This window comes from Centruroides sculpturatus, unplaced genomic scaffold (assembly GCF_000671375.1).
Source record: "Centruroides sculpturatus isolate CEXI.00-Female unplaced genomic scaffold, Cexi_2.0 scaffold472, whole genome shotgun sequence".
In the NCBI taxonomy this organism is placed as follows: Eukaryota; Metazoa; Arthropoda; class Arachnida; order Scorpiones; family Buthidae; genus Centruroides; species Centruroides sculpturatus.
Genome location: NW_019384645.1, coordinates 326,078 through 346,485, shown reverse-complemented (window position 1 = coordinate 346,485; position 20,408 = coordinate 326,078). Strand labels below are relative to the sequence as shown.

The window sequence follows — 20,408 nt, the reverse complement described above, 5'->3', positions numbered from 1 at the left end:
GCCCAACAGAATAGTATCACCTCGGAGTTTTGGATATTTACCTGCTTTCCTAAACTTGCTTAAAAAAGGAATTAATTGTTTACGTCTTAATCTAGATCTTTTNCTAAATTCAATTTTATTGTTTATAAAGAAAATTCAACAATGGTTATGAATGTATCTTTCCTTGACGATAATAAAACAAAGTGACATTAATTGAGGACTTGCCGTATACGTATATATCCAGTTATGTAAATTAAGAGCTGACATTTTTGACCTGCATATAAATCCTGATATACAATCATTGCTTATAAATCCCTTTATAAGCAATGCTTTATATCAGGGATGCATTTTATGTAATTTTATAGCTAAAAATTTCCCGTATGAATGAAGGTTCTAAAATTCATGAATTGTCAAGACAAAATAGATACATATCTTCAAACATTTAAGTCATATTTAGTGTATTGTTTTGAATTGTTTGTTATAAAAAATGCAATAAATTTAATTGATAACTGTTGATCCACATCAATCAATATTTTAAAAGAATTTTATGACCAAACTGTCATTCAATTATTGTTTATAAGATTATTGCTTCTATTATTCAGTCATTCATGATTATGAATGGTGAAACAATTTATAATTATTTATGATGAATATTTTTCAGACTTGAAGTATGCAGTCGTATTATGGCAATTTTTCATAGAGGAAGTAGTTCAAGAAGGATTAACCAATCCTACTCCAGCTTGTTGTAATCCAAAAAAAAAGAGGTAAAATCAATTTGTTACAAATTAACTACAGTTTAAAGCATTTAATATGTAAATGTAGATTTGATTTTTACAATTAGGTTGAAAATATTCCAATAAGTTTTTATTTAAAATTCATTTAATAATCTTGGGGAATAAAAATCAATAAATTTATTGTAATGAATAAATAAAACTCAATCACTTTAAAATATAAAGGATCTTCTCAAACTTTTATGAGGAATACGGTGAAACCTTGCTAAGTCAAACTGCATTAACACGAATCTATCTATAGGTCACAGACATCATATATAGGGTTTTCCATACTATGTGGTCTTGTTAAGACAAAATTGTCAGTACTTTTAACCCCAATCTATTTTCCTATCTACTATCCACCGTTTGATAGATCTGCGATCCTTGTTTTCTCTTGCATTTCATGTGAATACCAACAAGTAAGATAAACGGTGTGAAAACGAAAACAACGGCATACCATTACGACTTGGTGTCAACATCCTTTTATAGATAAAGTATGTTATGGGCATTCTGATTGGGACATAAGAATGTGCCTTGATGAATTGATGGTGTTATTAATCTTGTACAATTCTGTATCATTCTGTGAATGGATTGTTGAGAATAGGAAATTTGATAAAATCTGGTATTAAAGTCTTTAACTTGAAGAGTTTTCTTTAATCCCTTAAATTTGACTTAAATAGTTTTTATTATATATTTTCAAAATTGTAAATGATTACAATGATCATTTCAATAAAAATTAATGTATTTTTATTTTCTTTTTAGAGTTTTATTGAAGAGGCCAGAATTTTTGCTATAATTCGTAAGAAAATAATTAAAAGCAAAGAGACTTAAACTGCTTCAAAAATGAATTATGTTGTGGGAGAATAAGGCATTTAAATGATGAAAGTATTTTATCTTCTCAAGAATATTATTATTTACAGTATATTACAGGCCAGAAGGAAAGATGACAGCATGCAAAAGAATGGATGTGTGGTCAAACGGTATCATTTTAAATCTGTGACTATCAAACCTAAGCCAAAAGGTACTTGGTATTAGTGTAGTAACTATCAAAAATCTTAAATTATAATTTACATATATTTATTATAAAAACAAGTTAAATAAATTTAATGTTTAAAAAATTAGTCTATACACAGATAAGGAACAGGTGTACAGGCTCTCTGTTGAAAGAATTATTGGGCAAATCTTAACCAAATTTATTACACACACCATCCTGAGTATGTAGTTCTGATTTCCAGGAAAAAATTTTATTAAAAAATTCGACCACTAGAGCAAACTTTGCCATTGCCAATTGCTTAATGTGCTATTATCTACATTTTCTCATATATTTTGGGAGTTAGGAAATAAGTATGATAATTTTATTTCAATTACAGTTGTGGAATGTGCAATTGACAATTACATTAAAAATATGGCTCTAGATCCTCCATCTCCATGCTCTAAAACTGCATTCACTGCACAACATACTTGACAACTGACCTGCTTGGAATTATTGCATATTGTGAAATTCTGTCTTTTAAGACAGTTAGGTTGGGAACATTGCCTTCAAATGAGGCTCTGGGTAGCCTTTATGGCTATTCATAGCCTCATTTATCAAGGCAGGATTACCTGCCTTTACAGCTAGATGCCATAAAGGCAGATAATCCCATTCCACCAGTTGCCAAAATAGTCATGGTGCTCTCCTTTGCATTCTTTTTTAGCCCTAAAAGTAGCAGTGCTCTGAGGAGAGCCAGTAGCTCCTGCATTTTTATCTGGTAAAACCCTAGTGTAAAATTTGTAGTTATTTTGTTACTCTGGACAGTTTTCAATTGATCCGATCACAATTATCGGTAGCAGTGGTATACAATAGAAGATATTCTCGAGCAATGTATATCTGCTAATAAATGAATCCATTCAAGTAAAAAGAGCATACAATAGTAAGAAAGTAATGAGTTGTATAAGTAATTACTACCAATTATTAGAATAAAACAAGTAAGAAAACAATATAAAATCCAATTTTAAACTTACAAAATTTAAGAAAATTCTTAAAGTAGACAATACATAAAAGTGTCTCCTTGCTTTGTCCTTTTGCATGTGCGTGAGGAAATTAATATTTCCACGATGGAGTCGACCTTTCATTCNAAGGCAGGATTACCTGCCTTTACAGCTAGATGCCATAAAGGCAGATAATCCCATTCCACCAGTTGCCAAAATAGTCATGGTGCTCTCCTTTGCATTCTTTTTTAGCCCTAAAAGTAGCAGTGCTCTGAGGAGAGCCAGTAGCTCCTGCATTTTTATCTGGTAAAACCCTAGTGTAAAATTTGTAGTTATTTTGTTACTCTGGACAGTTTTCAATTGATCCGATCACAATTATCGGTAGCAGTGGTATACAATAGAAGATATTCTTGAGCAATGTATATCTGCTAATAAATGAATCCATTCAAGTAAAAAGAGCATACAATAGTAAGAAAGTAATGAGTTGTATAAGTAATTACTACCAATTATTAGAATAAAACAAGTAAGAAAACAATATAAAATCCAATTTTAAACTTACAAAATTTAAGAAAATTCTTAAAGTAGACAATACATAAAAGTGTCTCCTTGCTTTGTCCTTTTGCATGTGCGTGAGGAAATTAATATTTCCACGATGGAGTCGACCTTTCATTCAAGGCTACTCATCCGCCTTAATATGTGACAAAGTGACACATATCGAGGCAAAGGACAAAGTGAGAAGACACTTTTATGTATTGTCTACTCAAAGAATTTTTTAAAATTTTATTTGTTCTGGCAATTTTTATCAAATATAAAATCCAATGTAGTGGGATGCGATAAATTCCAGGTGCTTTAGCATCCTCAGTTTCATCCTTCGCGCTAGATAAAAGGCAGAACACGGTGGGTTTCCTTTTGTACACTATGCGCATGTTTAAATCCTTGGCCATACCTTGTGTATTAGGGTTGCCTCCTCCCACACAGGATAAATTCCTGGCTCAATGGCATACCGGGCTAGGGCCATATCAATGTAAGCTTTAGATATAAAATCCAATTTATATACTTTGCAATACTGAAGATACCATGGGGTCTGTATGACTGCTTTATTGGCTTGTTATTTTTGTTTTTGTACGTTTGCAGTGTCAGGTTTCGTCCACTAGTACATTATTTTCTTTTGCCATATTAAAATAAGTGAAAAACTTGGAATATTAATTAACCATTTTCATATTATAGTACTTTGCAAAGTGTCTGGGGTAAAAATGACTCCCAGACCAAATTATTATACCAAATTCTCTGTAAGCTTGTTATAGATGTGATAAAACATTGTAAGTGGTGTTATTCCAGTAAAAAGTTTTGTTATATAATCATTGCTTAAAATATCGTGTGAATTTAGTATAGATATGTAAATTCAAAGTGAAAACCTACATTCTAAATTATGGATTTTTGTTTTTTAGCATTTTGTTTTGTAACTCTGACTGGAATTTATCAAGATCGGTTTGGGTTCTATCACTAGTTATACTTTGAGTGGAATTGCGTTATCGTCCGAAGGATCGAGCCAAAAAAGTAAGTAAAAATTAATATAATTCTTACTGTTAATAAAGGAGTTTTCATTTGATTACATCTGCATTGCCAATTATAATGTTTAAATCTGTTTGAGGTGCTCCAGAGTTTACTTACAAAAATTTAAAAAGTTTATTCGATTTTGTAATATATATATTAAATCCAGTATTGAGACGTACCAGTTATTTATTACTATGCTTGTGACATTTTATAACTAGATGATTTGCAAGTTTTTGTGTTCATTCTGCTTTTGTAATAAGAGCTAAGTTATGAAAATAATATTTAAGGTGACACACAAACTATAGTAATATTATCTACATCTTAACGGGGGACTAATCTTGAAAGCCAATAGATTTCTGAAATTTATCTACTTTCAAACAGATTTTTTGGTTTTTAACTACAGTTTAAAATAAGCCGTGCATACAGGTTATATGTATTTCTGTATTTGAAAGAGGTAATCATATTTTAATTATGTTTTGGTACTAAATGGTAGTTAATTTAGGAAGCCATAATGTACTTCTTGAACTATTTCTTTATGCAATTAAATGGTACAATTGTTGATTGAGCCATATCTACTTTAAAAGGGTTGTAGGCTTTGTGTTCCAGAGTGCTAAGTTTTACAAGATCAAGAAAATTTTATATTTTGGTCATTTTTTATGATTTATTTGAACATACATAATAAACAATGTTTCATTCTAACTTTATCCACAATAGTAGTAGTAAANTGTGAAATTACTAAACAATTCCTTATTGAATCTTGAACAATAGTTTTTTTTAAAAATATATATATATATATACATGCATACATATTAAAAACAAATAATTTGTTATGCAAAAATACAAATTAAAATCTGTTGATAATTAGAAGTAAACTATAAAATTATGGAAGTTGATTTTTGTCTAATAAAAACTTTTCATTATTTAGAGAATTAAATTTATAAAGGCGTAATCAGTGTGGTTAAATCTTCTAATTCTTCTCTTTTGGAGTGCATAAATGCGGTCACCTCCCACAGCATTCTCACCAGAACCTTCGTATCGGTCTCGTCCAGCGCTATGTTTTCCGAGAGGGGAGGGTTGAGGCGAAAGTATGGGACGCGGATCATGCTGCACCACGCCTGGGCTCTGTCCACCACTCGGCCGTCGGATTGCGTTGCCTAATAAAACGTAAAACATAATTTAGTGATAATAGATGAACATGTACATTAAATTATATTTATTCAAATCATTATTTTCTTTTCATTTCAACTGCATAAATAGATATGGTCTTCTAATTTAGAACTCTGACATGACTACCAAAACTTGAATTTTTGTGGATGATCCCATCCAGATACTTTGGGCAAGTGATTAGAGAGTACAAGCATAAGAAGTCTTATGTATACACTGACACTCAAAACCAGCAAATAAACTTCAACACTTTACAACTGTCAAATATGGAATGGAACCAAAAAGCTTAAGTTTAAAAATGAATAGCATTCCAATAAAATCTTTCCAGCAGAAACTGGCACAAACATAGTACATTACTCCCCAATATATGGAAATAAACATGGATAACCAATAGATTCATAAACTAGCATAACTCCTTCACATCACATGTGTAAAAAATCTGTTTCCCTATAGTTGGTTGCTGTGTGTTTCTTGACAGCCTTGTAGACATTCCAAATACTTCAAAAAAGCTGACTCAGAAGTGCAGCCATATTTGCATTTCTTCATCCTCACCACGAGGGTAAACTGTACTTGTGAGTACTTAGGGCTCTCTCAGTTGTTCCTATGTACTTGCAAGTACAGTTTACCCTACTATCCTGCATGGGTTGGTGTAAATGCCCAATAAATAGGATTCATCTGTAGATCCTTGTTGTTTGTTACCATGGGCTTTTTAGCCCATATACAATTTTGAGGTTAGCAAACTTTGCTCATCTTGATATAATCTACAATAAGATTCTTTCAATGTGTGGTTGTTGGAGAAACAAAGTTATTGTGTAACTTATCTCCCATCTCAAGATGAGTGTTCAACAACTTATCAGAGAATGGAAGGCAGCCACTTTGTTCATCCCAACATAATCCATTGTAAATACAGGGATCATAGGTAATTTTGCAATCTCGTTTAAGCCCCTTAGATCCAGTCTGTGCCACCAGAGTTGCAATGATAATGCATTTGGCCTCTCCCTATGGTTGAATAGAAAAGATGGAGAGCAATATATAACTGATACACATCTGACGTGAGGGTGCTATGCTAATTATTTATGTTTGTTTCCATATCTTGAAGTACAATGTAGTATGCTTGTGTCAGTTGTAACCTGAAGATGTCTATCTGAAAACAGAGAAAACTGCTATTAACTACAAATATAAGGGTTAAGAACTCTTATGCCTTTTGACTACAACTGTATCTTATTAGTCAACTTCTGTTTGAATATAATAGCATCAAACATAAATTGGGAATTGTATATATTTGATCTATTATTTCTGCCTTCATCTAGAAATTATATGTTAACTTTTGGTTCCAGATTGTAAATACTAACACTTCTCAAATCTTGTGTTGGTGGAATTAATTTAGAAAGAGTTAAAATATATCTCAAATTTTATCACTTACCTTTAAGAAAACAAGAATCAAAAACAATAAGCATTTTAAAGCCAAACTATTGCCAGATTATATCACCTAATATTTATTAATTAATTCAGAAAAGTCTGCCTGGAGTGGAACTTGAACCTGCAACCTCTGCTTCAGGCCAAGTTTTTTTCTTCTGAATCAATTTGTAAATAATAATTTAATACGAGATGGTGTCAAATACTTAGCATTTAATTATTAATAGTAGCCAGATCTAATCCAGCAATCATTTGACTTTTATATATATAAATGTCAGTAAACTCAATATCATTTTAAAAACAATAAGCTTTCACAAATTATTGCCTATTTAGATTTCTCTTGGTCAGTGCATGTTCTTCCAAAGTTATGACATACACTGCATACAAATAAAATTAGTATTTTATGAAGTAATGTTACAATGGAGTCAATCCCATATCAAAACATATCCATTGGAGCTTGAAAAAAAAAACAGCCCTCATATAATTGTACAATGGTCCATATAACAAAATGAATTTATTACAAACATGGTTACTTTTCAACATAATCACTGTGAAGATTGAGGAATTTGTCATATCTGTGGACGAGCTTTTCCATCTCCTTGTCATAGAATGTTGCTGCCAGTGAATTGAGATGACCTTAACAACGTTGTTTTGAAGATCATCATTAGTTCGTATGTCTCAAACCTCTGCCCTGCTAGCCATGTTTTCAATTCAGGAGTCTTCACACATTTAAAAAGCTTTAAGCTGGGTGGAAGTCTTCACCACCTTTAAACATCCAGCGTATAGCCCCGATTTAGCGCCGAGCGACTTCCACCTCTTTCCCAAACAGGAAAAGTGGCTAGCAGGGCAGAGGTTTGAGACTTATGACGATCTTAAAAAACCGTTAGGGCCCATCTCGAGTCATTGGCAGCAACATTCTACGACAAGGGGATGGAAAATCTCTTCCATAGATACGATAAATGCCTCAATCTTCACAGTGATTATGTCGAAAAGTAACCATGTTTGTACCTAACTTTTGGTAATAAATTCATTTTGTTATTTACACTTGTCTTTTTATACAGACCATCGGAGCTTGAAAAAAAAACAGCCTACGTATTATTTCAGATGATTACATAGCAATGCTATTTGTTCATTTTACTTCTTATTAATATAATAATCATGTTATATTTTCATCAAAAATGGTTAACATGTTTTTAGCATCAATAAATCATCCTATATGTCATTTCATTAAACAAAATTTGAATATCTGAAAATGGTGTAATAATGCTCAAAAATACAGATTTCACTACGTAAAATATGCATCTGTATGTCAAAAAAGTTTCTCATTTTTTACTCTTACCTACACACAAATTTATGACAGATGTAATAAGAATTATTACATCTTACAAGGTATCCCTTATTAAATTGTTTTCTTTTATGTCTTTACAGTTGTTAGACAAATGAAGAGAGTAATTTTAAGAATCTGCCTTTGAACTATAAGAAAAGAAACTTATGGAATGATCAAACTACATTATTTTCTCCGTCTATTTGGTAGAAACTATACAGATCCAGAATTGAATCTCAAAAAGTGACAACAAGCAGCTGGTTTGAGACAATACAGTGTCGTCATTGCATACGACAGTATAATCTTTCCTGTGCCATAAATATTACTGCTTCATTCTTCAATTAAAAGATTCGTTCCATTAAATAAAGAAAGAACTCACCTGATCGACCAACAGTTGTCCAAGCGCCGAGGCACCCATGGCCATCCTCGCCACTCCCCAAAACGTGTCGGGTCGGAAGACGTCGATGGTGTTTACGGGCACAACCGGTAACTTTCCCGTTCCCAGGGAAACCACCACTTCTATTCTGTATTTATCACCCTGAAATTTATATTAATTTTGTAATTTGAGACAGTTATAAGAACATTTTTAGCATCTGTTATGGTAGTTTTAATTCTATAGTTTTTTCTTCTAAAAATTGATAGTAAACTTTAAATGTATGTCATTGTAAAGATACGGTAACATGAAAAATGTAAGCCTAAAATTTTTTAATAATAAACATATAGAAATTCAAAAATGAATAATCTTTTATAAGAAAGAGTAATGCTACTTATATTAATATATTAAGCAGCAAAATCTAATTTTCTATGTATAAAAACAGTATGTGTCTTCTTACAGAAATATCAATAAAGCTAAATTTCTTTTAATTTTCTACTGCACAAATATACAAGAATTTCCTGTCACAAGTCATTAAGACCCTTTCTTCATAAATTACAGTGAACTTCCTCAGATGTCCAGTGACTTGTGAAACATTACTATAGAGATTTTATAGTGGAAGCAAAATTATCAAGTTTCCAGGTTTTTTCTTGCAAAGAGAAATCCCAGGCTTTCCGAGTGAGTAGACAACCTGTTCCATCTTATCACCTTGGCCATTCAAATTGGAATGCAGATCAGAACAGCCAAGGTAATAAGATTTTTTCACAAAACTTTACAAAGTAACAATCTAGAGATGGAGCGTAGGAATCACAAAAATTTTTTACCAGTAATTACTTATTGCCTCCTACAAAATGAATTAGATATAGTTTTTGCTTTTATAAACTAAAAATGTGGAATTGATATGTATGTCAGTCTTTAGAACTTTAGAGCAGCTTTAGTAGAGGAAACCCTACGTAAAAGTTCAGACAAATGGAAAGAAGCTTCACTAATAACAGTATCAATTCTTTTTTCATTCTAAATGGTAATGAAATGATCTTTGGATATTTTGCTAAGCAAGAAGTAGCCATACATTTATTGCTGGCCATGACTATTATTTTATTACATGCATTGTTATTATTTCAATAAATGGCTATATAACTGATTTGTTTAAAATGTCTTCCAGGAATATGCTATAATGTAATTTAAATTTAACTTATTCTTTGTTTTTGTTCAATTTTGTAATGACAATCTGAAGATAGAAGTCATAAAGAAATCAAAAGTTCATTGAAGTGTTTTGGAATGTTTGAATGCCACCCACTATCCAATTTATGTATTTTTGTTAAAAATAATAATAATAATTTGAATTGAGAGTATATTGATTTCTGCTAATTTTAAATTGAATTTAAATTGATGAGAGTTTTTCAAAAGAAAACCAATTTGCATAATAATGGAAACATTTTAAATTGCAATTGTTTTTGATTAATTGAATTGATTAAAATCTTAAAACGTACTCACTGCAAATTCGTTACATTGATGAATTTCGGTCAGAGCGTCTAACGTGGGATTATTAGCTATAAGGCCACCGTCGATGAATCGTCCGGATGAACGGAAGTAGGTGGGTGCAGCACCCGTCGAACGCGCCGCCCTCCAGACCAACTGCTCTGTGAATTAATTTGTATGTGATTAGATAGAAATAAATTTAAAATAATTTAATTTAACATCTGATTAAATAAATTTTTTACCATCCGGAGTCGGAGGTGCTTTAAACTGACTCGACTGCTCGCAGGTCACAAAAGGCGGATCATAATTACGAAATATGTGAAGATCTGCAGGATGTCTGTCTGCCAACACGCCGGTAACCATGACTCTAATTATTTGATAAGGTTTAATATTTTGTAAATACTGGTCTTATAAATAATAATCTTATTAATTTATTGATTAAATGACAATAGGAAATACAAAAAAAATTAACAAATAATTACTTTGGATTAATTGTAAATGGTAAGTAATTATCTTTTTCTGAATTTTCAGCCAAGTAAGTTGTGATTTGGCTCCAAAGTCAAAAAAAGATAATTATGGGAAGGGTACTGTAATCTGATTTCTATACATATTTAATATTAAAATATAAATTAAATTTCAAATATATTACCATGTATCAAGATAAATAAAAAATAAAACTGTTTCAGAGGAAAATGCCAATAACATGAATTTATTTTAATGTATAGAAAAAATTAATATAAAACAATGAAGGATATTAATGGCCCAGATCATCATCCTACAATTCAATGCATCAAACTCAATTTCAAGAATTTCTAGACATAAGAAGAAACAGTTTTCTTTTAGATAAGGATTCACATACAAATCTTTTCTATCCTATCATTGTACTAGTTTCAAAAAATTGCCATTCTCATTAGTATAAATTGCAAATTCCATAATTTTGTCACTTATTTTACAATTGTCCTGAATCATTATATTATGCATGCGGGAAGTCAACAAAATCATCGCCGAGACGTCATATAGAAAGTGCATTTACTCACATACATTCGCAATAGTATTTACACGTCTTTGTACTAATTTTTAAAAATAAAATTCTTGGAACTAATGATACAAAATCTTTTAATTCTTGCCATAAAATTATAAAAATTTATCATCATATGATAAAAGTGTATCAACAAAATACAAATCATATTTTCCATTTAAACATTTAATAATTAATATTAAAGGAAAATCTACAATAACAAACTAATCATTCAGATTTAACATTTTGTGTGTTTGATCTTATAGTTCATTTAAATGAAATTATTTATTAAAATAATTTTGTTTTTAGTTATAACTACTTTTTTCTTTGACTACGAATAACCTGTGACCAAATGACCAAACTGGGGCTCATGAGCCACATGTGACTACTAGACTCCTTAACGTGGCTCCCAACTAAGTTATATATGTAAATAATATAAAATACAGTTTAGATAGAGAATGCAACTCTCATATTTCTGACAAGAAATATATAGCTCCTGTTGTGACAAGGTTGGCTAGCCCCGATAAACAATGTCAGAGGACACAGAAAAAGTTTTTAACAAAATTCTTTGGTTTTCATACTATTAATAGATTATTAAAATGACTGATAATAAAAATATTAATTAATATATATTGGTTAATAGTTTTATTCTTCTTCATTTGTTTTTACAGAAACTTTTTTGTAACTAGAAACTATAACACATAATTTGTTAGATGTAACAAATAAACAAAAAAAAGCAAACTCACCGAGGGTATTTGATTTCGGACATTCTTGTATTTTCGCCAAACTCGGACTGCAAAAATTTCTCGAGATTTTCCGAAATGTAAGGTCTGACTCCGACAAAAACTTTGTCTTTGAGCCGAAAATACAAGCATCGACACTCAGAAATGCTTTTACCTGTTAAAACAAAATTTGTTACGGTATAAATAATATGATTTATTTTCTTTTTTAATATATTTTTTATTCAAACAGAAATACTTCTATCATCAATTTCAAAAAGAGAAATTATATTAAAGTATTCAAGAAAAAGTTAAAACAATCTTTTGAACAAAGCCTTCTGTTATTTATTATTCAAATAACCAGACACTTTAAATTTATGACACATTTTTATAATTTTTATTTCATCTGTTAATAAAAGTCTTGAATCTGTACATAGTAAAAAATCACTGCAGTTAACATTCAAAATAATTAATATTCAACTCATGTCTTCCAACTGAATGCTAACTACAGAATTCAGGGGAGAAAGTCTTCTTGATATTGTGTAAGCCATCTATGCACACTGGCAGCAGATATGGTCCAGAAGATGTATGGGATATTTGAGAGGGTGTGTGAGTTTCCTTTGAAGATTGCAAAGTCTGCACCGAATATGGGTGTTACCAATTCAAACTTTTGTAACAGCACCATTTTGTTTGTACTCGCTTACATTCATGTACTCTTTGTTTCATTATTAAACATTTGTTCATTAATATGTTTTATTTGTTGTGCTATCTGTGATATAATTCCTTACATTACATAGCTTGTACCAACTCAGAATCATGTTTGAAAGTGGCTCCGTTTCATCCCCTCTTTATGCTGAAATTTTAGACCATCCTTCTGAATCACCCTGGCTACAAAACCAACAAATAAAGTTCTTCTATGAAATAATTTTAAGAAAATTGTCACATTACAATTAACAATCAGGTAATCAACTACTGCAGTTAATTTTGGTGTCGTAACATAGCATGCTTGTCCAGCCGTGGAGAATCCTTAGTACTGAACACTATTTATGAACACCTGTACTAACTCATACGAGGATGGATCAAAAGTTTCCGAAATGGCAATAAAAACAAAGCATAACTTGAAAATCATTTCTTTTGTTTTTACAATATTAACACTCCTGATTAGATGTTTCTCTAGCTTTTCAATTCCCTCCCAGGAGCAATTTTCTCCGAGGCCCCTAAAATAGCTGTTTATGGCTTCGATCACCTCTTCGTTGGACCAAAATCTCTTACTGGCTAGAAATGTTTTGAATTTTGGGAATAGGTAATAGTCTAAGGAAGTCAAATCTAGCAAATATGGTGGATGCAAAAGAATTTTGAACTTAATTTCTGCCAGTTTTTGCCAAATGGTTGTGTTTGAATGAGTGGGCGCATTATTATAGTGAAACGACTTTTTTTTTATCATTCCAGGACGTTTTTCCTGGCTCACTGCTTTGAGATTGTCTAAAAATGTTGCATAGTATTGGCCAGTGACAAGTTTTCCTTTTTTAAAATAGTCAATTAACAAAATTCCTTTGGCATCCAAAAAACCGATGCTATCACCTTGCCAGCCAAATGGTCTTTGCCTTCTTTGGATCCTGTTCACAATCTCCAATCCATTATTTTGATTGAATTTTTGTTTCCAGTGTGTAGTTGTGAATCCAAGTCTCGTCCATTGTCACAAATTGTCGTTTGAAATCCGTTGGATTTTTCTTAAATAATTTCAAACTGTTGGCCACAATTTGGGCTTGAATGCATTTTTGCTCCAGACTAAGCAAATGCAGCACCCATCTTGCAGACAACTTCTTTAAAACTAATTCATTATTTATGAAAAATATGAACTACCTGTCTATAGGAGATGCCCATAGCATTCTCAATTTCATGCACTTTGATCTGGTGATTATTTAAAACATTGTCATGGATTTTATCCCCAATTTCACAGTAGTGGCAGTTTTTGAATGTCCCGAATGTGGTTCTTGAGCATGTGCAGCCACGCTTGAATTCCAAAACCCAAAGCTTACCACAGAAAAAGGAGGTGATGAATTGCCAAGAACAATGTCCAACCTGGATTTGATTTCCTTTGAGGTTTTCCCTCCAAATGGAAAACTTTGATAATAGCTCAAATTTTATTTTCCTCCATTTACAAACAGGCATACAGGGTATCTCATTTCAATTCTTGTAGAAACCTAATTATTGGCCAGATTGATGTGAAATTTGGAGTTAATACATACAAAAGATTTGTTAATGCAGTGCAGGAAAAATATTTCCAAACAAAACACCACCAGTGGCGATTCTGCAAACTTTTCAGCTGTGTTTTACTTATATACAAGAAATATATGCACCAACCCACACACTACAATAAATTTTCACTGGTTTAACACCTTACATACTGAGAAATCAAACCACACATCATATTTGAAACTTGATACATGATTTTAGTGGAACTGCCATTTTGAGTTTCCAGTCCCCATCAGAGATTGATGTTTATCAGTTTAATATTACAGCTACCTTTAAATAATGACATAATGACATCCAACTTGGTTTTGTATTACAGTTTTTATTAATTTTTCTGGTTTTCATTTGATTCACAGCATACAAAATTCATCATCTAAATTCACAGAACCTTTTTAAAACATTAAGCATATAAAATATATTCTTTTAAATACATAAGTTGTAAATATTTATAATGAATTGCTTTAAAAAGTTATTGTAAAATAGGTTAAATTCCTTCTCTATAAGTTAATACAAATGTTCAAAATATTATACAAAACTGAATTATATATAGAGTATCAATTAATCTTACCTATTGCAAGTGCAAGTGCAAGTATGCCTCCTGTACTAGTTCCCGCTAGCCAGTCGAAACAATGAATAATTGGAATATTTACAATATTTTCAATAAAGGAGAGCATCTGTATTAAAACTAAGCCTCTGATCCCACCACCGTCGAGACACAGCAAGCGACACCTTTTTGGCATTTTCAATGCATCTGTTTCATCTATATTTTTGGAAGATGATTGATTTTTGTTTCTTTGTAATGCAGCTACGACGGCAGCTGCTCCAATTAGTTCGTCGTACACTGCAAAAGATTGTTTCAAATATATTTATATTATAAAAATTATAATATAAATATATTTGAGTAGTTATTAACAGAAATTTCAATTCAATTAAATAAATTTGAATAATAAAAATTTATTTACATTTCGGAACACAAGAGAAATTATACTTCTCGGGCGCAACGCCATCGAAAGTACCGGCATTCGAACAGCCGTCGAAGCATTCTTCCTGTTCCACTGGACATCTTTTGGCTCCGACTGCATGTAATACATAAAGCAATTCTTTCTGAGATGTTTTTATTTTAGATATAATATGTCTCGGTGTTTCTCCGCTACCATTTACGGCATTAATATCGGCACCGAAAACAATCAAAGCCTGAACAAGAGTTATGTCGCCTGACTGTAAAACAAATGAAAATATTTTTTGAATATTGTTTTTATATCACTAATATAATTTTAAAAATTTACCTTCACTGCTAAATGAAGAGGCGTGTTTCCATCAACTCCTACCAAGTTAGGATTTGCACCATTGCTCAATAATGTCATTACACAACAAAAACGATTATGTTGAATCATTACGTGCAATGCCGTATCTCCTTGGAAGTTTTTTGAATCAAGCTTACAGCCAAGTTCTATTAATGCTTCTAAGCACTAAATACATGGGAAAACTTTTTTATTTAACACTTTATATCAATATTAACTGGATGTTAATATATACAATATTTTAAAAAATAAATGAGAAAAAGACTTCAAATAACAAATTGCTTCCAATCATAATGGTGCTAAATGTTAGAAACTTTCCATTAACATATTATAATTAAGTCTGAGTATATTTTAAAATATATTTATTATTGTTCTGAATTCAAGTTCTTAAGTAATTTAATTAGAAAGAAATCAGTATGTATATTTAATTTGTTTAGTTTTTATAAAAAATTTGTTTAAACATTTGTAAAAAGTTACTATATGTTATGATTTGTATGTTACAAGGTAGCAAGCAGGTCTTTTTTGCAATACAAAATACAAGCCCTTTGAGTAATTGTATAAGATGGTAAAAATATTGTAAACAGGACTAAAAGTACCGTTTAAGTGTAAAGATTAGAAACTCGTGAAAACTCTTAAAGGTATTATGAAATATGTTTTTTTTTTTAATTTTGTTGTAACATTATCTACTCAAATTGTTTTTTTTATCAATTTTTATAATTTAATTTATTTTGTAGCACTGAGGAGGAGCTAGTAAATTAAACTAGCTCGAAATGCATCTGTAAAAGACAATAAAAGGAGTTTATAACCTGAATTGGCTGTGAGGTAGTCTACCAAAAAGATTTTTTCAGATTGAAGAGACATTCACTAAATCAATATATTTATTATGTTTAAGATTTTAAATAATACATGACTTGTATAAAATAACTTTACTGGAGAAAATCAACACAATAACACATCATTCATCACAACCCAACTACTTTTGTGTGGGATGAGGTTATGGAATAAAGATGTTAAATGGAAAAATCCCAGCTTGTTGGAAGAAATAAGAAAGGAGAAGAATATATGGACAGCCAAAATGTATGGATTTAGAAAAAGAACTAAAAATCAGAGATACAAATAATAACATCGCAAAGCCCGAGTGGTATACAATAAATCACCAAACGATCGCCTAAATATCAGGCTATAATATGGCTAATTAAATTATTGGTATAAAGTAATTTGACACTAGAGGTAGACATTAGGTGCCATCTCTTAAGTAAATTAATAATTATAATTCAATAAATAAATAATTAAATAAATTTAGAACCTTCTGGAATAAAAGAACTGGCCCGGGACGGGGCTCGAACCCGCAACCTCCACTTGCCAGTTACGCCACCAGGACCCCAAGCGAGCCATTGTTTCCAGAATTATACTACATTAGATATAACCTTACTTGGTTAAATAGCCATATTATAGCCCAATATTTAGGTGATCGTTTGGTGATTTATTGTATACCACTCGGGCTTTGCGATGTTATTATTTGTATATATACCTCGCCGGGTAATGCAATAGCTGGCAGAGTGTCATTGTGGACATGTTCTTAGGCAGTGGGTGAAGGTATCATCCCCAGTCAGCACTGTATTTAACCAAGTAAGGTTATAACTAATGTAGTATACTTCTGGAAACGAAGGCTCGCTCAGGGTCTGGGTGGCGTAACTGGCAAGTGCACCGCACGGCAAGCGGAGGTTGCAGGTTTGAGCCCCGTCCCAGGCCAGTTCTTTTATTCCAGAAGGTTCTAAATTTATTTAATCATTTATTTATTTAATCATAATTATTAATTTACTTAAGAGATGGTGCCTAACATCTACCTCTAGTGTCAAATTACACTCACTGCCAAAAGTTAAGCACAGAGAAGAAAATGTTCATGTCTGGAAAGCAATCTGCATTTGAGAGGCTGCAATTCACTGCAGAGGTAGGTGGAAGTATGCAAATATGTTATGTTACTATCAATCATGGTTATGTGTCGCAAAATATGCAAAACAGGCAGTCGTATAAGAAGCCAGCCTTCTGCAGTATGAGAGGAGTTGCATGTAAGTGCCTAGAAAAAGTGTGGAGAACTGTCATAGAATTAGTGTGCATGACTGACGTGTTTCTATGACTTCCAGAAGACGAATGATAGACAGTGAGCACTGGCGGTGTGTGGGACGCCTTGAAGCAGGACAATCAATCACAGATGTTGCTCTTTTCTTCGGCGTTCATCATTCCATCATTTCACGATTATGGAAACAATTCCAAACAAGCCAAACAGTTGTCCAAAGACCAGTGGCCGATCGCCCAAGACTTATGACCCCTGCAGAAGATCGCTATATTGCTCTTGTAGCCAAGCAGAATCAAAGATCAACCTCTACACGTGTGACATCGATGGTTGCAGCAGCCATTGGTAAAACAATATCTGCTACAACTATGCGCCAAAGGCTACACATGAATGGACTGTACGCCCAGATACTACGAGTTTGTGTTCCACTATCCGTCCAATCCAGAGGCACACGATTAAAGTGGTGTCAGCAACATGTGAATTGGACTGTGTCTGATTGGGGCAATGTTATGTTCATGGATGAGTCGCAATTTTCCCTGGAGCCAGATGACAAACGTGTAAGAGTATGGAGAGAAAAGGGCATACGCAATCGACCCCAGAACATCATCGAGCATCACGCATTCCAAGGTGGGAGCATTATGGTGTGGGCAGGCATTTCGTTGGGATATCGCACCGACCTGCACATCTATCGAGGGGGTTCTGTGACAGCTGTCCGGTATCAGGATGAAGTCCTCGAACCCATTGTGAAATTGTATGCTGCAGCAGTTGGTCCTGCTTTTGTTTTAATGGATGATAACGCACGACCCCATAGAGCTGCCATCGTCGACGACTACCTCGAGAATGAAGGAATCGTGCATATGGATTGGCCGGCGTATTCAATCCCATTGAGAATCTTTGGGATGCCCTCAGCTGTGCTGTGTGTGCACGTTTCCCACCCCCTGCCACTCTCAGAGTTGCAAACTGCTTTACAGGAGGAATGGCACTTATTTGACCCTGGAGTGGTTGATCACCTCATGAAAAGCATGGTTACACGCTGTAAACTTTGTGTAAGGATAAGGGGTGACCATTTACCCTATTAATGTTGGCTTTGTTTGTTTGTTTTGGATTTAAACATCGTTTTGTTAATGATTCCAATATGATTTCATCTTATACTTTATGAAAATTCAATATTGTTTTCATTTTTTTATGTAATTCTTTGTGTTGTTTCATGCATAAACATATTTGCTACTGTCCTGCCACATTTTGTGTCAATCACAGCTATATTTGTCGACTTTTTTGCAGTTTATCGCTCCATGCTTAACTTTTGGCAGTGAGTGTATTTTAAACCAATCATTTAATTAGCCATATTATAGCCCGATATTTAGGCGATTTATATTTGGTGATTATATATTAGGCGATTATAGTTTGGTGATTTATTGTAAATCAGAAATAGTTAACATCAAAGATGGGAAGACAGGAATTGAGAAGGAGAAAAGAAAGTTTAATCAGAAATACTTTGTNTGTTTCGGAATGTTTGAATGCCACCCACTATCCAATTTACGTATTTTTGTTAAAAATAATAATAATAATTTGAATTGAGAGTATATTGATTTCTGCTAATTTTAAATTGAATTTAAATTGATGAGAGTTTTTCAAAAGAAAACCAATTTGCATAATAATGGAAACATTTTAAATTGCAATTGTTTTTGATTAATTGAATTGATTAAAATCTTAAAACGTACTCACTGCAAATTCGTTACATTGATGAATTTCGGTCAGAGCGTCTAACGTGGGATTATTAGCTATAAGGCCACCGTCGATGAATCGTCCGGACGAACGGAAGTAGGTGGGTGCGGCACCCGTCGAACGCGCAGCCCTCCAGACCAACTGCTCTGTGAATTAATTTGTATGTGATTAGATAGAAATAAATTTAAAATAATTTAATTTAACATCTGATTAAATAAATTTTTTACCATCCGGAGTCGGAGGTGCTTTAAACTGACTCGACTGCTCGCAGGTCACAAAAGGCGGATCATAATTACGAAATATGTGAAGATCTGCAGGATGTCTGTCTGCCAACACGCCGGTAACCATGACTCTAATTATTTGATAAGGTTTAATATTTTGTAAATACTGGTCTTATAAATAATAATCTTATTAATTTATTGATTAAATGACAATAGGAAATACAAAAAAAATTAACAAATAATTACTTTGGATTAATTGTAAATGGTAAGTAATTATCTTTTTCTGAATTTTCAGCCAAGTAAGTTGTGATTTGGCTCCAAAGTCAAAAAAAGATAATTATGGGGAAGGGTACTGTAATCTGATTTCTATACATATTTAATATTAAAATATAAATTAAATTTCAAATATATTACCATGTATCAAGATAAATNTAATTTGACATTAGAGGTAGACATTAGGTGCCATCTCTTAAGTAAATTAATAATTATAATTTAACAAATAAATGATTAAATAAATTTAGAACCTTCTGGAATAAAAGAACTGGCCCAAGACAGGGCTGAAACCCGCAAACTCCACTTGCCGTGCGGTGCACTTGCCAGTTACACCACCAGGACCCTGAGCGAGCCATTGTTTCCAGAAGTATACTACATTAGATATAACCTTACTTGGTTAAATAGCCATATTATAGCCCAATATTTAGGTGATCATTTGGTGATTTATTGTATACCACTCGGGCTTTGCGATGTTATTATTTGTATATATACCTCGCCGGGTAATGCGATAGCTGGCCGAGTGTCATTGTGGAAATGTTCTTAGGCAGTGGGTGAAGGAGTTGTCCCCAGTCAGCACTGTATTTAACCAAGTAAGGTTATAACTAATGTAGTATACTTCTGGAAACGAAGGCTCGCTCAAGGTCTGGGTGGTGTAACTGGCAAGTGCACCAAACGGCAAGCAGAGGTTGAGGGTTCGAACCCCATCCCGGGCCAGTTCTTTTATTCCAGAAGGTTCTAAATTTATTTAATAATTTATTTATTTAATTATTATTATTAATTTACTTAAGAGATAGTGC

General features: G+C 32.5%; 1 protein-coding gene and 1 long non-coding RNA gene across 3 annotated transcripts in view; one reads left to right on the top strand and one right to left on the bottom strand.

The window, feature by feature from the left end:
* The first annotated feature begins 152 nt into the window (after positions 1 to 152).
* On the top strand, positions 153 to 8,909 carry LOC111626166. The gene is made up of 4 exons (XR_002756835.1): positions 153 to 743; positions 1,512 to 1,770; positions 4,166 to 4,274; positions 8,280 to 8,909. It is a non-coding gene; the product is annotated as an uncharacterized LOC111626166 (long non-coding RNA).
* LOC111626165 (85/88 kDa calcium-independent phospholipase A2-like) overlaps positions 5,105 to 20,408 on the bottom strand; it is a 42,015-nt gene continuing 26,711 nt past the window's right edge. The window contains exons 2-9 of one of the 2 annotated variants that reach the window (XM_023369468.1): positions 15,304 to 15,486; positions 14,980 to 15,235; positions 14,586 to 14,858; positions 11,792 to 11,942; positions 10,270 to 10,394; positions 10,043 to 10,188; positions 8,555 to 8,713; positions 5,105 to 5,425 (exon numbers count right to left, since the gene is read on the bottom strand). In XM_023369468.1, the coding sequence (XP_023225236.1) occupies positions 5,207 to 5,425; positions 8,555 to 8,713; positions 10,043 to 10,188; positions 10,270 to 10,394; positions 11,792 to 11,942; positions 14,586 to 14,858; positions 14,980 to 15,235; positions 15,304 to 15,486 (1,512 nt within the window). In that variant the 3' untranslated portion in view covers positions 5,105 to 5,206. Of the gene's footprint in view, positions 5,426 to 8,554; positions 8,714 to 10,038; positions 10,189 to 10,269; positions 10,395 to 11,791; positions 11,943 to 14,585; positions 14,859 to 14,979; positions 15,236 to 15,303; positions 15,487 to 20,408 lie in introns of those variants that run through there. The other variant, XM_023369469.1, reaches the window with a different exon arrangement.